We start from the raw sequence: 18,591 nt of genomic DNA on the forward strand, positions 1-18,591 counted from the left end.
GGCCAGTGGTCAGCAGGCTCTTCCTCTTCCACATCGACGTGTCAGGCGAAGAAAGTCCAAAAAATATACAATTTAGCTGGCCATTCGCGCATAGCCTAACAAAATTCAGAAACTGCCAGTAGTCCTTGCACCACACCACACACAACCAGCACCGGCAAGATGGTTCTCGCGGATTTGGGTCGCAAGATAACCACGGCGCTGCACTCGCTCAGCAAGGCAACAGTAATCAATGAGGAGGCCCTAAATGCGATGCTCAAAGAGATTTGCGCGGCGCTCCTGGAGGCGGATGTGAACATCCGGCTGGTGAAGCAGCTGCGCGAGAATGTCCGTGCCGTTATTGATTTCGATGAGATGGCCGGTGGGTTGAACAAGCGTCGCATGATCCAGTCGGCGGTCTTCAAGGAGCTCATCAAACTCGTGGATCCCGGCGTGAAACCCTACCAACCCATCAAGGGAAAAGCGAACGTGGTCATGTTTGTGGGTCTCCAGGGCTCTGGTAAGACCACCACTTGCACCAAGCTGGCCTATCACTACCAAAAGCGCAACTGGAAGTCCTGCCTCGTGTGCGCCGATACCTTCCGTGCCGGTGCCTACGATCAGGTGAAACAAAACGCGACCAAGGCACGCATTCCCTTCTACGGTAGCTACACGGAGATCGACCCCGTTGTCATTGCCCAGGAGGGCGTGGATATGTTCAAGCGCGAGGGCTTCGAGATGATCATCGTGGACACATCGGGTCGTCACAAGCAGGAGGAATCGCTGTTCGAGGAGATGTTGGCCGTGTCCAATGCCGTCAGCCCCGACAACATTATCTTCGTGATGGACGCCACCATTGGACAGGCTTGCGAGGCTCAGGCGAAGGCCTTTAAGGACAAGGTGGACATTGGTTCGGTGATCATCACCAAGTTGGATGGCCACGCCAAGGGAGGCGGTGCCCTTTCCGCCGTGGCGGCCACGCAGTCGCCCATAATCTTCATCGGTACGGGCGAGCACATTGACGATCTTGAACCCTTCAAAACGAAACCCTTCGTGAGCAAGTTGCTTGGCATGGGAGACATCGAAGGACTGATAGATAAGGTAGGCTTCTTTTCAAATAGAAATAGAAAAAACCCCTACAAGTTACAACTACATTACTGTTTTACAATATAACTTAATCGTTTTCTTTTGCAGGTGAATGAACTTAAGCTAGACGGCAACGAGGAACTGTTGGAGAAAATCAAACACGGGCACTTTACCATTCGCGACATGTACGAGCAGTTCCAGAACATCATGAAGATGGGACCATTTTCGCAGATCATGAACATGATTCCTGGCTTTTCCCAAGATTTTATGACCAAGGGAGGCGAACAGGAGTCGATGGCGCGCATCAAGCGCATGATGACCATGATGGACAGTATGTCAGACAACGAATTGGACAATCGCGACGGCGCGAAGCTTTTCAGCAAGCAGCCGAACCGCAGCATCCGCGTGGCCCAAGGAGCTGGAGTCCTGGAGCGCGAGGTCAAGGAACTGATTGCTCACTATACGAAATTTGCGGCGGTGGTCAAGAAGATGGGCGGCGTGAAGGGCCTGTTTAAGCAGGGCGACATGACCAAGAACGTGAATCCCACCCAGATGGCAAAGCTCAACCAACAGATGGCCAAGATGATTGATCCCCGGATGCTGCAACAGATGGGCGGCGTTGGTGGACTCCAGAACATGATGAGGCAACTGCAACAGGGTGCGGCGGGCGGATTGGGTGGCCTGGGGAATCTGATGGGCGGTTTTGGCGGCAAGTGAGCAGGTGGCGTGTAAATTTAACGATTTTTATATGATTTTGTTTCCGCGTAGTTCGTAATTTGTTAGCCATTGTTTCCATTTGTCCAAGACCACAAAAATTGATATCCGATGTGGGAGCGAATATAGCGTATATAGCCTATATAGACGTGCAAACAGTTAACAATTCGGTTTTTGTACGGCTTGGCAGCCACAGTGTCAGTTTTTATAGTTTAAACAGTTTTCTGTACACAAACTAATGGAACTAGCATGCCTATCAGATTAACCGTAAGGCATTTGAACTAGATATAACAAATAAATAAATAATACATGAAATTGGTTTTAAATTTGTGGTGTCTATTCGGCTTGAAGGTGGATTTACCTCAAGGTCCTTCTTAATGTTACCGTATGTCATCCTAACTAACACCATATTCTTTTTGTCCTCACACATACAACTAAAACAAAAAACAACTTGCGAACAGGTGCCCAGAAAACTCTACAAGAAGTCGCGCAACGAGAATCCAAAATGCGAAAACGAAATAACGGTAGGCCAGTAAACAAACAAGCAGGGGAACAAATGTTAATGCCTTTGTTGCTGTTTTTTGGGGATGGTCTGCACACACACCCAAATGTGACGGTACACTCAGAGAAAAAGTGTGTTCTAAGAAACCTATAAACCACTCAAATTATTTTACTTATAATAAGATTTGAATACAATTCTAAAAATTGAATTGGAATGATTAAAAATGTTTTTTTTGTGTAATTTGTTTTAAATTTAAAAAAATCAAATCTATTTTATTAATTTAAAGTATCCTGATTAATCCGGAAAAATGCGTAAAGGTGGTCTGTTACTTTGATCATTTTTTTGGCAATATTAATGTTATAATATATAAAAAACTTATAAGCAAACTCTCTAAAAAGAATATTTTGATTAGTAGAAGAATCGTTTCGTAACCATATGAACTATTTTGATTCTTTTATCGTTATTTTATAAGAACTAAAAAAAATTATCTTAACGCAGTCCATATTTAGATAAATTAAAAAAGAAGTTAGCGAATAATATTTGCCAAATTAAAATTTTAGGAAAAGCTAACAATTTTGTTAGTATATAATTTTTTGGAGTGCTTGTTTTTGTGGCATAGCTTTTCTGGTGGGGCTCACAGCATCCCTTGATTTTGTCCCGGAAGTTGCCGTTCGTTTGTGTTTGTGTGGGAGTGCCTTACTCCCTGAAAACCTCGTCCTGAAAACTCCATGTTGCTCCCAATCCACTCCGTGCAACAACAACGAAATGGCGATTGCCTGCCATAAAAATGTCTATTAAGCTGTCAAGTTTTAACACTCATAAAACCATCAAACAAGTCAAACGAACAGGATAGCAGCAAAATCAGCAGGACGAACTGCTGTCAACGTTTTCAGGTTCATCCTTGCGACTCCCCCACGCACACATAGGCCCACTGACTAGGAGTTTATGTGTGGGCCTTTCATATTTCTTCCGCCTCCCAAAAGTAACGTAAATACATTGTTTGTGAGACGTGGTGATGGGATGAAAAGATAGCCAAAGGGAGGAGTTCATCACGCCAACCCTCCCCCCCCACAGTCCCAAACGTTTTACGAGGACAAGGGTTTGGGCCGAATGGCATCCGTGACAGGATAATTCTTCTTCATAAGGGTGCCTACCCTTGCAACCCTGTGTGACACTTACACGAAATTGAGATTTTATCAAATTAAATTCCCAGTCCGACCAGTAAAAAATGCATTTGGTTTTTGTTTTCTTACAGAAAATCAATTTGTCTTTTATTGATTCAGAAAAAGTTCAGTTTCATTTTTTTTTGGGTTTTTGGATGACAGCATTTGCTCTTTAGTTTTTCCTTTTTCTTACCAAAGAGACGTTACGTTTTTTCATGTTTTGCATTTGTGTGTTCTTCAACTCGTTCAACGCCCACAGTTAAATCTTTTGCTATGTTCGGTTCCATGCATTCTGTCGCTTTATTTCGGGCTCAGGATCTTTCGCCCTGCCCTCGCTCAGCATCTTGCTTGATTCTATCGCTTTCGGTTCTGTTCTATACTGATCTATTCTCATTTCTTTTTTACTTACTTAATTAGATTTAATTTTGTTTTCTTCATTTACTTTCTGTTTTTGTTTTCTTGTTCAACTAGTCTTAAGCGAAATAAGCACAAAAGCTGCAAAATGTTTTGCTTAAACTAATTTTTCATTTTTAAACTCTTTTCTTCTTTTTTTATTTTTGGTTTTTAACTTTTATCTCTTGATCTCCAATTCAGTTTTCTTCATGAATGATCCTTTGCATCAAAGTTGAGGGCACAAAAAGTACGCGTATAAATTGGAAAGTTGTAGCAAAGATTTCGCTTTTTCGCATTTTTCATGTCCTTTGTCAGTTTTAGGTTTTTGTTTTTCGTGTTCTTTTTAGCTTTTACTAGAGATTTAAATACAATTCTTTTGCCATATAAAAATGCTTAAAAGCGTCACATTGATGCAAAAAATAATACTTTAAAAAATACACAGAGAGTTGAAAAGGATTCCTCATGCTTTCGATCGATCTTTCCTTCAGTATTTTTTCTGGAGGATTACAAAGAGAGATTTAGTTTTTTTCTGATTTAATTTTAACCAGTTTGCGCAATTGCTTTCCTTTTTTTTTTTGTGGTTTTTAGATTTTTATCATTGTTAATAAGAAAATGAATAAAGTTCTTTAAAAGACTTTGATTTAAAACTTAAAAATAGCAACAAGCGAAATGTACATTACTCTCATTTAAGTATTTCTGTTTCTAAGTTTAATTAGCAGCTTGCATTTTACGCTTACTTAAAGTTAGTTTACGCCTTTGTCGTCGTGTTTTGTTCCTTTCCCCTAATCTCCAAGTACTTTCATATCCATTCGTCTTTCCAAAACTGTCTTTTTTATTTTTTTAAATTTAATGAGCTTGTTTTCTTTCCAATCTGCCTGTCCCATCGATTTGCTAGCGTTCATTCTTCCGGCTCCGCTCTCCCTATTATGTGTTTTCATTTTGTTTTTGTTTGTTTTGTTTATATTCATGGTTTCGTCAAAAAAGTTTCAAAAAAATATATATTCATCATTTCCTTAAATTGGCTTAATTAAAAAATGTTTATTTATTTCTCCCGTTCGCCTCTCGCACTCTGCTCTGCCCGCCCCTAAACAACGACTAAGACGACTAAGTTTGTCTCCTGTTTAAAACACAATTCAATTTAAAAGGGGTTCAATTAATTTAGGAATTCTTTATTGGAAACTATTGGGTGTGGGGTAAGTAAGCTTACTGGTAATTTATATAGCAAATATTATTCTACAAAGAAATCACGTCGAAGGAAACGCAAAAGACAAAACTAAACGAAGGAAAACACACTCAAACCAAAAATATTTGTTTTATTTTTGTTTTTTTTTTAAAGTTTTTATTGAAATTTTTGTTGTTTTTAGTTTTCAATTTTACGCACTAGACATGTTTTTGTTTGCATTTTAAAAATTACTTCAACACTTGCATCAAATTTAATCGATTTGCTCCTCTTGCGAGAGGATTTCAATCAGGGGCGAGAAACCCAAGCAATCTTGAATCTTGATTGGGGTCTCGGCGATTTTAAGACAAATAATAAATTAACTACTTAAAATTAGTTAAAAAACTAAAGTAAAACGCATTAAATTAAAACAAAATACAGACGCAAAACAAACGAGTTCCAAGTTTAGTTTCTTGTCAAAGAAGATTTAAATACACACACAAAAAGTCAGTTTAGCTTTAGATAAGAACACTCCTCGTCGGTTGATTTTATTGTTTACCCTCTCCAACGTCCTTGCTTTTATCCTTTTTTAAAATTAAGCCTAACCTCAAACTGTGCGACGCGGCGTTTTTCAACACTGTCGCTCTAACTACACAAAAACTACAACTTGCTACATGTGTTGCACTCCAACTAACCAACTATTCTTTCTCCTTTCGCTACCAACTAGAAATCATATGTCCTACTCGTCTCCGTATCTCTTGCTACATTTCTTGCCTCGCTCTACGCTACTCGTTTCCGCTTCTGCGTTCTTCTTTGCTTGTCAACACTGTACTTAGATTCTCTAGACTTACGCACTAGGCTTTGATCTTATATACTAAGTTCTTCTCCTGCATCGACTCGATTTCATTCTCGTTCTCTAAAACATAAATTTCTTTTTCACTTTCCTAGGGAGGGGGCGGAAAGACACGCCCCCAGCTCTTCGTTTCTTCCGTCGATATATAAATAACTTAGTTTAATGCTTTCTCAATTTGCTTAAGTTGTGTTTGCTGCTAACAAAGTAAAATCAATGAAAACTACAGAAAGAAAATTGCACTTTGTGTGAGTTTGGGGTAGTGTATGCGTGTGCGTGGGCGTGTTTTGTAGTTGTATCAAGGAAAACAGGATTGAAAATCTTTTAAAAATATTCTCCCAATGACTGGTTTTTGTATTTGTGATTCTTCTTGTATAGGACAACAAATGCAGGCATCTCGTACAATTTTTTTTAAACAATTTCGCTTTTCTTTTTTTCGCTTTTGGAATGTTTTGGCAAAATATATATTTCTCCGATGCCTGCATTAACTTTAAAAGGTGAGTTTAGGTTTGTTTTTTTTTTGTTTTGGGTCTTTTTATCCTGCATTTGTTGTTATTGTTTCAGTTTCAGTTCGTAGTCAGTCTAAAGCAAATAATCGTTATAAGACAAAAAAAAAACATTTGCATTTTGTTGTTGTTTTGGTTTTAGGCTTAGGAAGACTTTTGGCGTTGTGTTTCTTATGTTTTTATATATGTATATATATAATAAATATATATGTAGATAGTTCAGTTAGGCGACTCGACAACTCTAAATTCGAAAATCAAATCGTATCAACACATACATTTAGATATCAAAATCAAATCAAAGACTTTGCTCAGGAATGTTGTTTGTGGTGCGAGGGTGTCCTTGCTCAAAAGGAGATTCTGAATATTTTCTCTCTTCGCCTCACTTTCTTTCACCCACATTGCCCACTTGATGGTTCCCTTGTTTCTTTTATTTTGCTCATCGTGTTTCGTTAATCAATTAACATTCGAAAAAATCACAAATACAATGCTTAGGCTTGATAGGTGTGTCCGTGTTGGTGTTTCCGTTTCCGTTTTTGTGTCAGTGTGTGCGTGTGTGTGTGTGAGTATGTGTTCTGGGAAAATAAATATGCTAGGCTTTGAAAAAGGTTAAATTTCAATTCTATACTCCGTCCTTCTGTTCTTCAACTCTACTTAAGAGACGCTTACAAGACTAAAGAAATCTTCGCTTATTAACTAAGTTCACTAAACGTAGTTCTCTTCTTTCTTCTTTCTTACTTCATACTTCTTCATTTTGTTTTTTGTTTTATTTTTTTTCATTTAACAGTAATTTCTTGGTTTTGTTTTACATTTCTGCTACTGCCTGTGCCAGTTGTTGTTGTTGTTGCTGCTGCTCTTGTTGTTGTTCTTTTCGATCCTTGCTGATCCTTCAAAAAATCGTACTTTCTCCACCGGCCTTCACAAAGCTAAACTACAATTCTACATTTTCAAATTTTATTTTCTTGTCCTGTGTTTTGCTACTTTTGTGTGTTGTCTCGGTTTGTTTCGCTATTCCCTTTTAAAAAGTGTTTGCCTCTTGGTTTCCATGCTAATCAAACTCCATTCTTTTCCTGCCTCACATTCTGCTTTTCAACAACTTGTCATATGCAGAAAAAATATACTATTTCTAGGTTGTTTATGGTTGTTTTTTCTTTCTTCATTAATATGTCTAAAAAACAGTTAACGTAAAAAACTGTAGACAGCTACAAAAAATTCATTCATTAAATCGACTGATGAGCACAAAAAATATGCTAAAAACTAGTACAAGATTTCTCTTCTTCACTCGGTCATCCTAAGCTTTTGCTTATTCTCCCGCATCCTGTTTTCTTAAAGATCTCTAGTACTACTAAATCTGTTTTTGCTTAATGCAATTTTCTTATTTTTGTTTTGCTAAGTCTTAATACTAGGTTTTTGCCCACTTCAAAGGCTTTTTTCTTCTCATTTCTTTTGTTTTCATTTATTTTCTTCCTTTTGACTGCTTGGATAGCACAAAACGAATGTCAAAAAGGGGAATTAGACATTTTTTTTCGCTTTTGTTTTTGCTTTCGGATCTTTGCTTTATACAATTTGCATTTTTTGGTTTAAAAAAACCAAGATAAGGAGAAAACAAACCAAATATCTCCTTTCTTTTTGTGGCTATCTACGCTTTCCTCAGCTTCCGTTTTTTTGTGCTGTTCAACACGATTCAACAAAAATACAAAATAAATATTACAAATTAGACAAACAGAACCAAACAAAGGTAGAGTCTGAGTTTCATCGTAAAAATCTTCTCTAGCAGGCCACAACAAAGAAAACGTTGCCTCTAAGGTAAAAAAGTTTTGCTTTCTTTTTCGCATTCTTGCGCTTTCTTCGCTCTTCAGGGGGTTTCTTTGTTGCCGCTGCAGTTTGACTTAAGAGTTATGCTTTGTTTATATCATCATCGAAATGAGTTTTGTTTCGTTTTTATTTGCTCTGTGTTTCTTTACGGTTCTTTAACATACATTGCACACACATTTAGTTTTGTTTTTGTTTTTGTTTCTGTTTCGGTTTTTCTTCTTTCACTTCACAAATTTCTGTCTGCTTAGGTTTTGCTAGCTCAAAATTAGCAAAATAGTTTCTTTTTATTTTCTCTTCTATTTTTACATCGCTCTTTCTCGGTTTCCCCCCTTGCAATTGTTTTTCCTCTTGCGCTTAACAAAATTAACTTAACTCTAATCTGCGATGGTTTTTCTCGGCAGATTTCCTCAAGTTTTTTCGACTCCCAAGTGAGTTTCCTTTGACTTTGCTTTCTCTTCGCATTCTGCAGTTCTCTTTTTGTAAATATTTTCGACTGCTCTTCTCTCGTTTGCCGCTGTTGTCTGGCAATTGTTGCCGTTCTGCTGTTGCTTCTCTGGTTGTTTATTTAGTGTATAACTATTCTCTATTATTTAAGTTTAGTCTTTGCTTTTCTTCACTTTTTACTTGCGTCTTCTGCGCTTGTCTCTTCGGAGACTGGCTTTCCCTTTCGCATCGCTTACATTGTATTCATGTACCCCCTAAACTTCATCCTCACATCCAACCTCCGTAATTTTATACATTTCTTTCTCTGCCTCAGCTTGCTGCGATCTTCCCTCTTTTTATGGGATGGCTTTTTTCTAGATTTATTTTCGTAAACTGCATGCTGTGTCTCCGATTCTTCTGCCAATGTTGCTGTTTTAGCCGTTTCTTCTAGTTCTTGTTCATGTGGTGGTTGCTGACTCCTTTTTCCGATCCTCTGCTTTTGATGTTACTCCACTCCTCTTGATTTTCCATGGTCCTTGACTTTTCCGCTTCCACCAGGCTTGCTCTCACTCTCGTCCAATTTATATAGTACTCAAATGGGGTACTAATATATTATAGCTAAAAGGAATAAATCTTGAATTAATACAATTGTTTTTCATAATTCGTTTTTATGGAAAATTGGTGGTTTATGAAATCCTTGAGAACAACAAGGAAAGGGGCACAGCCGGGTTACATGCAAGTGTTTATATGAGTGATATGAATGATATTTACCTAGTATGGATTACCAGTGATTAGACTGCTTAGTAACTATACTATATAAGAAATTCAGCCATGTTGTTGTTTCAAAAAGAAGCCGCAGAACATTGGTAAAGAAAATAAACAGAGTACGCTTGTTTAGAATTAACAGAAATTGTAGAAACATATTGGTTGTTAATGAACAGATCTGAAGCAAACAGGCAAGCAACAACAAGCAGAGCACACAAAACACATGAAGCCGATGATTGTCAGTGTATAAGTGTGTTCTTTGTAGGTGCTATTTTGAAAAGTGTGTTTAAGTGTTCTTAAAAACAATGAATCCGTAGGCGTTTAGGTAAAGGGAAAGCTCACAGTGAAGGCAAATTAAAAATGGCAAGTGAAATTATCGTTTTTGGGGTAAGATGGCTTTCAATGGTGGAGGATAACGAGAGCTCTAAAAGCAATGAGCATACATACATGCAAAGAAATATTGGAAAAAATTATGGTTTGGTCCTCCAACCAAAAAAAATTCAAACAAACCGTCTCAATTTGAACTTCTTAACTTGGTCTAAATTTTTGATAAAAATTTTTTATTTATATATATGTTTTATTGATATAAGTCCAATACCTACAACTTTTCACTACATTTTTAACAAATTCATTTTACTTTAAAAAAACTGTAGTCTCTTGTACCCAAAAAAAAAATAATAGAGATTAAATTGAAAGTCAAGCGCAAGCGTCTAAAGTTTTTTTTTATCACTTGTATTCTTTTTATCAGAACATTAGACATGTCTTGGTAGGTATTACGTTATTCAAAGATATGACAGTATTGTTTGTGGTTGAAAAATAAGTTATTTTTTTGGCCTAAAGAATCTAGAAAACGTAAAAAAAAAGTTCAACTTAGAGAAAGTTTGATTGAAGGGTTTTGGGTGAGAGCTTTATGGCCATGACTCGCATGGGCCAAAGATTGGTAAGCATAGAAGTTAATAGATGCGGAGACTGTGAGACTGTGACAGAGACAGAGACAGGAACAGAGAGAGAACAGTGGCTGAGAAGACTTCACTTTCACTCACCTCGCGAAGACCTATTTGGGAGCGGCTTGATGTGGATACTGTGTGTATGCCTCGTCGGGTGATGCAGCTGTGCTAGCCTGTTCGGAATCTGTCATTGGCATTGTTGGTATAATAGTTGGTGGTGGTGCATAATATGGATAAGTTGGACTAATGTACTGTAACGATGGAGAAAAGTTCTATAAAAGAAACCGAAGAAACGAAAAAAATACAAAAATAAATCCAAACAAAAAATCAATCGAAAGCAAGACAAAAATTAATTGGAGTAAAAGAAAGGAATAGAAAGAGTACAAATTATGTATCAACGTTCAATCTTAAACACACACAGCTCACACCCAAAAGATCGCACAAACTAGGATCTTTGAAGTGTATCTTGAACTGAGAACTCTGTTTCTTTCTTTTCAATCCACAAGGATTCAAACAGACGTGCACATCCAATTACAATATGGTCATGTGCATATCTGCATTTAGGCAAGGAAACTCGAAAGAAAGAGTTTCGAGTGTCCAGTTTCTGGAGAATATCACTGGATCGGTGGCTTACAGAGTTGCCAATCTGCAGGGTGGCCAACTGAGGCATCATCGTTCCATATGGCACGCCCGTGTCGCCGCTGACCATCATCGAGATGCCACGTGGCTGCACCTGGTTCACCGCCTCCGGTTTGTACGAGGTCACACCCAGCTGAGGGGCAGCCGCCATTTGCATGTACTGTGGAGAGAAACAAGGCTAATAAGTAATAGTTTAAAGTTCAAATTAACCCCGTACGGCACTGGAATAAATTGAGCACGACAAAAAGCATTATAATAGCAGTAAGGAATATATTTTGTCACGTGTATTTTATAAATAGAAATTTATTCGTTTGGTATAGGTTAGGTTAAATCTTTTGTAACATAATGTTAAATTGAAAAAAAAAAATTCAAATAAAAAAAAAAAAAAAGTTTTTAACTGAAATCTATTGCTAAATATTAAAATGACCGATTTAATTTATTTAAATTGAAACATACATACATATAGTTCACGACAATCATGCTTTTAGTTAATATACTCTTTTAATTTAGTCCAGTGCCACATACCCATAATGGAAGTCACTCCACTACTCACCTGATCATCTACCTGAGTGATCGGCTGGGTCATCATGTAACCGGGTATCCATTGGGAGCCGGCCACTGGATAGCCACCCACCTGGGGGGCGCTGAAGCGGGAGTAGGGCACTCCGATGGGCGTGCCCACGTTGACGCTGACGCCGTTCTGCTGCATAGTGGGGTCGTAGGCCACGGGAATCCCCTCCGCGGAAACGTCGCGCCACGCACGCGCATTCGGATCGGGCGTCTTGAAGAGATTCTTCTTTTTCGGTCCGCCATCGGCGAACTTCACCAGCAGGGGATCTTTGGCACCCGGTATTGTGCTACCATTGAACATCTGAATGATTTGCTCACACTTCTCACGACTCTCCATACGGGCAAAGCCAACGCCTGGGGGAAGATATAAGATATAATAATTATTTTAGATTTTGCAGTCACGGTTGCCACTTGAATAAATTAGAAAAATCGTAAACGAAATAAAAAAAAATTGCTTCTTAAAGATTTTTTTTTAATATTTTAAACATATAACCTTAAACTTTATGTCATGAGGCTTTTTAATAACATTTTGTTCAAAAAAAAAAAACAACTCATGTTTGTTTAATGTTATCTTTCATAATTCGTGCTCCTTAAATGTCATGTTTTCTTATTTTATATCAATGACGGCAACCTTGTTTAAATAACTTTCTACTTACCCTTGGAGTTCATCTGCTGATCACGCAATATTCTGGTCGAAACAACTTGTCCATATTTCGATAGCATTGCCTCCAGATCAGTTTCTTTGAAGTGGGGCGGCAAATTTGCAATATACAAATTTGTGGGATCCTGTTCCTGTTGCTGTGTGGTTGTTGTATGCAATTGGGTCAGATCAGGGTGGTGTGGTGTGGTCGATTGTTGGTTGTTGATTGTTGATTGTGGACGGTTGTTGAAATTGAATCGGTTTAGTTTGATTTGTTGGTTTGGTTTTGGTGGGTTTTGTTGGTTGTTTGTTTCAGTTTCACACAAATTAACGTTACACAAAAGCAGTTGGCGTAAGCATGTGTGTTTAATTGGTGTGCGTATGCGTTTGATGGGTGTGTTGTTGTTGTTGTGTGTGTATGTGAAATTGTTGCGATTGTGTGTGTGTTTTTTTTTTTTATTTTGTTGAGAAAGAGGGGAGTAGAGAAATTAAGAACGTAGAGATTTTGTCATTAGTAAATATTCAAGTTTGCTTGCCAAAAATGTTTCTGTTGTCAACTCTTTTTGGACTGTTTGTCTGTTGTCAGTGTGTTAGTGTGGTGTTAAGTGTGCCTGACTCTTGCGAAAGTGTATGTGTTTGTGTGGATGCTATGTAATGCCTCAGACTTATCGGAGAATACCTTATGAAAAAGATAGCCTATGGAACATTTACCCCCTGAAAATGCAGTGTTAATAGAGTTGGCAAAACATTGAATTTATCATCGATAGTAAACACACTTTTTTTAATTGGAATAGATAACTATGCTTAACATTCACATATATATATTTTTTAAAGTCTGGTGGGAGTTGCTTTATTGCTTTAAAAAACACTGATCATTGTCCGAATAAATTCGATTTTTTAGATATTCAGCATCGACACAGACTTGCCGATCTATAAACTGTATCCTATCGATGGAATCTCAATCAATAATTTGCCATCTCATATGCTTAATTAAGTTAAATACCTGCTCAGTAATTATGTCTTAAGGTTTAATGAGATCTGTTTGATTGTTATACTTAGAGTTTAGATTGTATTTGGTTTTTGGTTTGATTTTTGGCCGGCACAGGTTTGTAGCAATTTGCGTACTCAAACAACAAACTTTTGTAGTAGGTTGATGTAGTAGAGGTTGGTTATATACTTGGCTGGCTATAACTTCAAAATACGAGTATACAGTTTATACAGTTGAATATACAGATTTAATATATTTAAAATATCAGATATGAAGAGAGATATACGCAAGTTGTACTGATTCTATTGTGTGTGAGTATTGTTCTATTCTATGGATTACAATCATTAATGCCTACGCAAATACATGTGGTCTGTGTTTTATTTGTACAGCAAACTTTCCGTTATTTCGTTGGCTATGTTTTTTTAATGAGAATTTAATGCCATCGGATTACAACAGTTGGGAAAAGCTAACGAGAGGGGAAGTGAAAAAAGTTGCTAAGCTCTTCGATTGAAAAACTTTTTGATTTGTGAACAAATTATTAATATGCACGAATGAATGGCCAATAATTGAAATTGATGCTAGGTCCCAGCATCCGTAAGCCGCTGTAAAAGGCTGCTAATTATTGACTAAGATTTACGATTATAATATTGGGATGTTTAAAATATTCTCTTTAAATAAAATCGGGGAAAAGAGATACTATTTGAATTTGGCTCTGTCTACTTAAACCGATTAGTTATTTAACTAAAATCTACTTAAATTTAGTATCTATAACCCAATTTCCCATTTAGGAACTAAGCTACTATACCTCTTAGAAATAAAAACACATGAAGAATGAGTGACAAATTTAAAAAGCGATATATTTCCTTCTAAATCGCAGAACAATTAAAAAAAGTAAATAAAGTAAGCATGTTCAACATTTATTTTGTACAGAATTCTATTATAATGGATTCATTAACAAAAATCTATTAAAATTTAATCTAAATATCCGGGTTGATTGAGAAAGAAAAATTAGTGTTACATTTTTAAAGTTTAGACAAAATCTATGTCTACCTTGATGAATAAGGCCTGAGCTAATAATGATTTTATTGAGGGTTGTATTGGATGTACTGCATTCTTGTAAAGATAAAATACCTTATGGAAAATGTTTTACACTAAACTCTAAATATACCTGTACTGTGTATGCTTAATGCAAATAATTTACCAATCAAAACCGCTAAAAACTTTAATTGTTCTCACTTAATGTCATTATTATGGGGGTTCATTTTTCAACTGCTAAGGAAGATTAAAGAGAAGGATTATTTATTTTATGACTTTCAGCTTCATAAAAATGAACTAATGAATGCCATTAATAAATGAATTTATTCTCAATTAATTAACTAATTATATGTATCACGCTATCAATTTAACTACCTCTATGCAAAGAAATTCAAAACAAGGAAATAAATGTAAAAATATGTTTTTAGGTTTACTAAAAATATGTTTTTGTCTATATAGTCGGCTATAGAAATATTAAGTGTGGTTTTTGGAATACGACAAACGGTAATACAAAGAGAGTCTTTGGAACAACACTACGAACTAGAGATTGGGGTTGGCTTTGGGGTTTTCGGATCGGGGTATCAAGGTGGGAAATTTAATAAATAAAGATAGCAAAAATACAGAAATACACACTCTGCGGTGTGAGAAAGTAAATACTTTTAGCGCCTCGTTTAGTTGTATACTATCTGAGAAAATGGATTCTCAGGAAGTGGGCACACAAATACTTCTTAGACCCACATTCATGCTCATAAAAACAAATATACATCATAAATAAAAGAACACACGAGATTGGCAGAGGTTTTAGTCCTCATGCCTAAAAACGCTTCTTTATATTATTTTTTTTAATTTAGAAAGATATCGATCATGCCACCTTTATAAATCTTTATATCAAAAGATTACAATTATATAGGGGTTATGAGGGTTAAGCTGATGCAAAGCATTGTAACTTAAACGAATCGGTTTATTTCTTTCAACTTTTTTTTTGGAAGCACGAATAGTGGGTCCTAACCAAAAACTAATTTCAGTCTTAATCAAACTCAAATAATAGAAGTTGGAGGCAGCTTAGGGGACAGCACAGTAAACGAAATGCACAAATGACTGGGTAAGGGAGATTTTGGTTCGGATTCAGGATGGAGCTTTCGGGCTATTTTTCTGGGGAGGAGGGTTTGGATGGGACACTTTTGAGGTGTGTGGGGGGTGAGTATTACTTGCATGCAAACAAACGTACAATGGCCGGCCTATGAAGCACCCAGATACCCACTTTGGCCATCTGAGCTTGCACGCCCTTCCCCTGCAATCCTTTTACGGCGCACTCGGCGAAGGCTGGCTGCTCGAAGTCGACGAAGCCGTAACCTGCAAAAAAGCATATTTTGTTTTTGTTTTTCGTTGTTGTTTTTGTTTATTTTTTTTGTTGTTTGTTTTTGTGTGTTGCGGGTGGGGGGAATTTTATTTTTATTTTTTTAATTGCATGTATAAATATATATATAAATATATTTGCAGAGACAGAAGAAGAGAGGAAGAGATGTTTATTTATAGCCCAATATTTGGTTGGCACACAAATCGAAAATTGAAATTGAATTTAATCAAGAACCGAAAAAAATAATGAGATTTTTTGCATTGGGTCACGTGCAACAAAAACAAAAACGAACAAAAACAAAAACAAAATATTCGTTCAACGGGAAAAGAGAAATAGAAGAAAAAACGGGTGAAAATTAAATTAATAATTAATTGGATTCAACTTAAACACTAACAAACAGAATTTCTGAAAAAAAGATCCAAAGGCAAGTAAAAAGAGAAGTACTGAGTAAAAAATATATTTATATCGATACACGCACACACATTGATAGAGAGCAGTCTTTTATAGATACACTATTTTTACAGCTTGTTCAGTTATCGGGGTATTTACATATTATCGTAATCGTTATTATTAGCATTAGTTGAGTGCACCAGTAGCAGTAGATAGTATTTGTAATAGTAGAGTGAGATGCATGAATGACACGATTGCGAAATGATCAGAAATCGAACTAAAAAACTCAAAAACAGTAGAAGAAAACAAAGTAAGAAATTGCAAACATTTATTTTAAAAATGACTAAAACGATATTTTTATATATTTAACCGATATTTAAGGGGAGGGGTAGAGTTTTAAACTTGTTTTTTATTATTTTTTTTTAAGTCATCCGAGTAAAACTGACGAAGTTAGAGCGACCGGCCAATTTTTCGATTTTTCCGAAAACGTATATTTTCTATTTAAGAAAAAAAAAAAGTGCAATTTTTTTTAGCTAAAATAGAAAAACAAAATAAAAACTCTTCGTGATAGCCTCGAAGAATTCATCAGCAATTTCGCCTTTAAAACGCTACCCCTTAAACAAACTACATACAATAACGAACGAGCGGTAAATTGTGATCACTTCAACAAAATAGTTGTATTTAAAGAAAATAAGAAAATATGCTGAGCGTTCTTGGAAATTTTCCAAATAACAAAAAAATTGATTGAGCTAACAAATAAAAAAAATCTTAGAAAAACGAACAGCATTAAGATAAACACAATTAAAACATTTTTCCAATAACACTTAGCATTAATAATATTAAAAAAAAACCAATAAGTAAGAAATTAATGAAATTTCAGTTTTTAGGTTGTTTATATTTTCTTTTCTTGCGTTTCATTTGGATATCTTTTTTTACATAAACACATACTAATAATACTTATACAAAAACACACATAAATAAAATAATGATGAGAATGGTGAAGAAAAAAATACCTTTACATTTGTTTGTTGTTTTATCTAAAATAGCCTTGGTTGATATAATTGTTCCGTATCTGAAAGTTGCAGACAAGAAGAAACACAGGTGGGTTAAATAGGAAATCGTATTAAAAGGACAATGGGATTTCGTAGCATGACAACGACTGCAAAGAATGGATAATGGATAATGGATAATCAGATTATAAACACATTCAGGTCTCTCATCAGGGTGTCTTTGTGTGCGTGTCCGGTGCCACGTGCCATAGTAAATATATATACTATATAGGATGGGGGCTTAAAGTTAAGGGGTTGATCGATGAGACACCTGGCTAGTGCCTCTGATTGGGCCGGGTTTACCTTACTATAAGGCAATTAAAGTGTCATTAAAATGCAATTTTTATGCTCGTGCGCGCCAAAGTAGGCAATGGAAATTTTCACAACCCTTTAGCCATCGTTTTACCATTTCCTAGGGCGTTACATTGCTCATTTATGCCTGGCAATAATTGACTTAGTCCGTGTGTAATGCCCCTTTGGCCGCCGGGTGAAATTAAATCGATATCTTCCTAGTTACACTAGTTTCCCCTACTCTCAACCTTATAAATACTTAGTTATAATAACATTAAGGCACCCTGCAAACCCCCGTTTTGCCCACTAATAAGCCGCTTATTTTGATTGCCTGCAGCAGCAGGAGAAAAGGACGCTGTGCGGCAAAAAAGCAAAATAAATTAACCTTCAATTTAATTACTTGACTTACACAACGAGGGAATGGGATCACTTGGGACGCCGCAAATAAGTTGTTATTATGCATAAAAGAAACGACCAACAGTGCGTATGCGTAATACACACATAATAATAAGTTTACTTTGTTGGTACACCACAAAAATGATTTCCTTTTTGGATACCCAATTTTTTGTTTGTTTGATAAAGCGTACGCACTAATTAGTGGATTTTGTTTAGTTTGCAGAAACTTGGCCTCGTCCATCAAGAAGGTCAGGGGTAGTTGCTTTTTTGGGGGTTACTTTTGGGCCGAAGGATAAAGGAGACGGGGTGGCTTTATGGAAACGCAGCCAAGCGGAATGGACTGAGGCTAAGCCGCTCATTAGCAGCGGGGTTTGTGGGGAGGTGGAGCGCATAGAACGGATGGAAATGGATTTCGGGTTCCGTTCTCCGTTCCGCTCCAAACGCACACACAAAATCACTCTGTGGGAGCAAATCAATAGTTGTCCGGTCACACACATTTCGAATTAGGACCTTTCGTATGCATGGCATTTTGATGTGGCATCAAAGTTACAAGCGTATCTGAGAGATACTGCTGAAAAAAGAAAACGGACGTCGGAATGGAATACAAGCATTCAAGTTGGTTTAATAAATATATTTCCATTGCATTTGTGGTGTAAATTTTAAGATCTTATAAAATATATTCTTGAATTTATTTTGCCTTGACCTATTCGAACTCTCTGGCAATAGAACTTTTTAATAGACTACTCTGTATATAATTTTATTCCATCAATAACTGGCTATTCTCATTCTGTTATTACGTTCAATTAAAATTGATGTAGATGCTTCTTGCTCGAGGGCATAAGCATTTGCTCTGGTTGCTCTAAGGCATCAGCATCTAGCAATTATATATATTTCAGTAGGGTGAAAGCTTGGAGCCGCAAAAACAATTAAAATGAATTTG

General features: G+C 36.6%; 2 protein-coding genes across 19 annotated transcripts in view; one reads left to right on the forward strand and one right to left on the reverse strand.

Moving 5' to 3' along the window:
* LOC108147452 (signal recognition particle 54 kDa protein) lies at nt 1–2,091 on the forward strand. The gene is made up of 2 exons (XM_017273980.2): nt 1–1,077; nt 1,171–2,091. The coding sequence occupies exons 1-2, from the start codon at nt 160–162 to the stop codon at nt 1,777–1,779; spliced, it is 1,527 nt and encodes a 508-aa protein (XP_017129469.1). The 5' UTR covers nt 1–159; the 3' UTR covers nt 1,780–2,091.
* A 6,179-nt stretch (nt 2,092–8,270) lies between these two features.
* Nucleotides 8,271–18,591, reverse strand: part of LOC108147427 (protein alan shepard) — a 127,812-nt gene continuing 117,491 nt past the window's right edge. For 4 of the 18 annotated variants that reach the window (XM_017273890.2, XM_017273883.2, XM_041707970.1 and 1 more), the window contains 7 exons: nt 16,929–16,987; nt 15,397–15,521; nt 12,162–12,303; nt 11,489–11,859; nt 10,931–11,113; nt 10,393–10,568; nt 8,271–9,202 (listed from right to left, as the gene is read on the reverse strand). In XM_017273890.2, coding sequence (XP_017129379.1) covers nt 10,404–10,568; nt 10,931–11,113; nt 11,489–11,859; nt 12,162–12,303; nt 15,397–15,521; nt 16,929–16,987 — 1,045 coding nt within the window. In that variant the 3' untranslated portion in view covers nt 8,271–9,202; nt 10,393–10,403. Of the gene's footprint in view, nt 9,203–9,355; nt 9,397–10,392; nt 10,569–10,930; nt 11,114–11,488; nt 11,860–12,161; nt 12,304–15,396; nt 15,522–16,928; nt 16,988–18,591 lie in introns of all 18 variants that reach the window. The other 14 variants (XM_017273897.2, XM_017273898.2, XM_017273886.2 and 11 more) reach the window with 12 other exon arrangements.

This window comes from Drosophila elegans, unplaced genomic scaffold (genome assembly GCF_018152505.1).
Source record: "Drosophila elegans isolate 14027-0461.03 unplaced genomic scaffold, ASM1815250v1 contig_208, whole genome shotgun sequence".
Lineage (NCBI taxonomy): Eukaryota > Metazoa > Arthropoda > Insecta > Diptera > Drosophilidae > Drosophila > Drosophila elegans.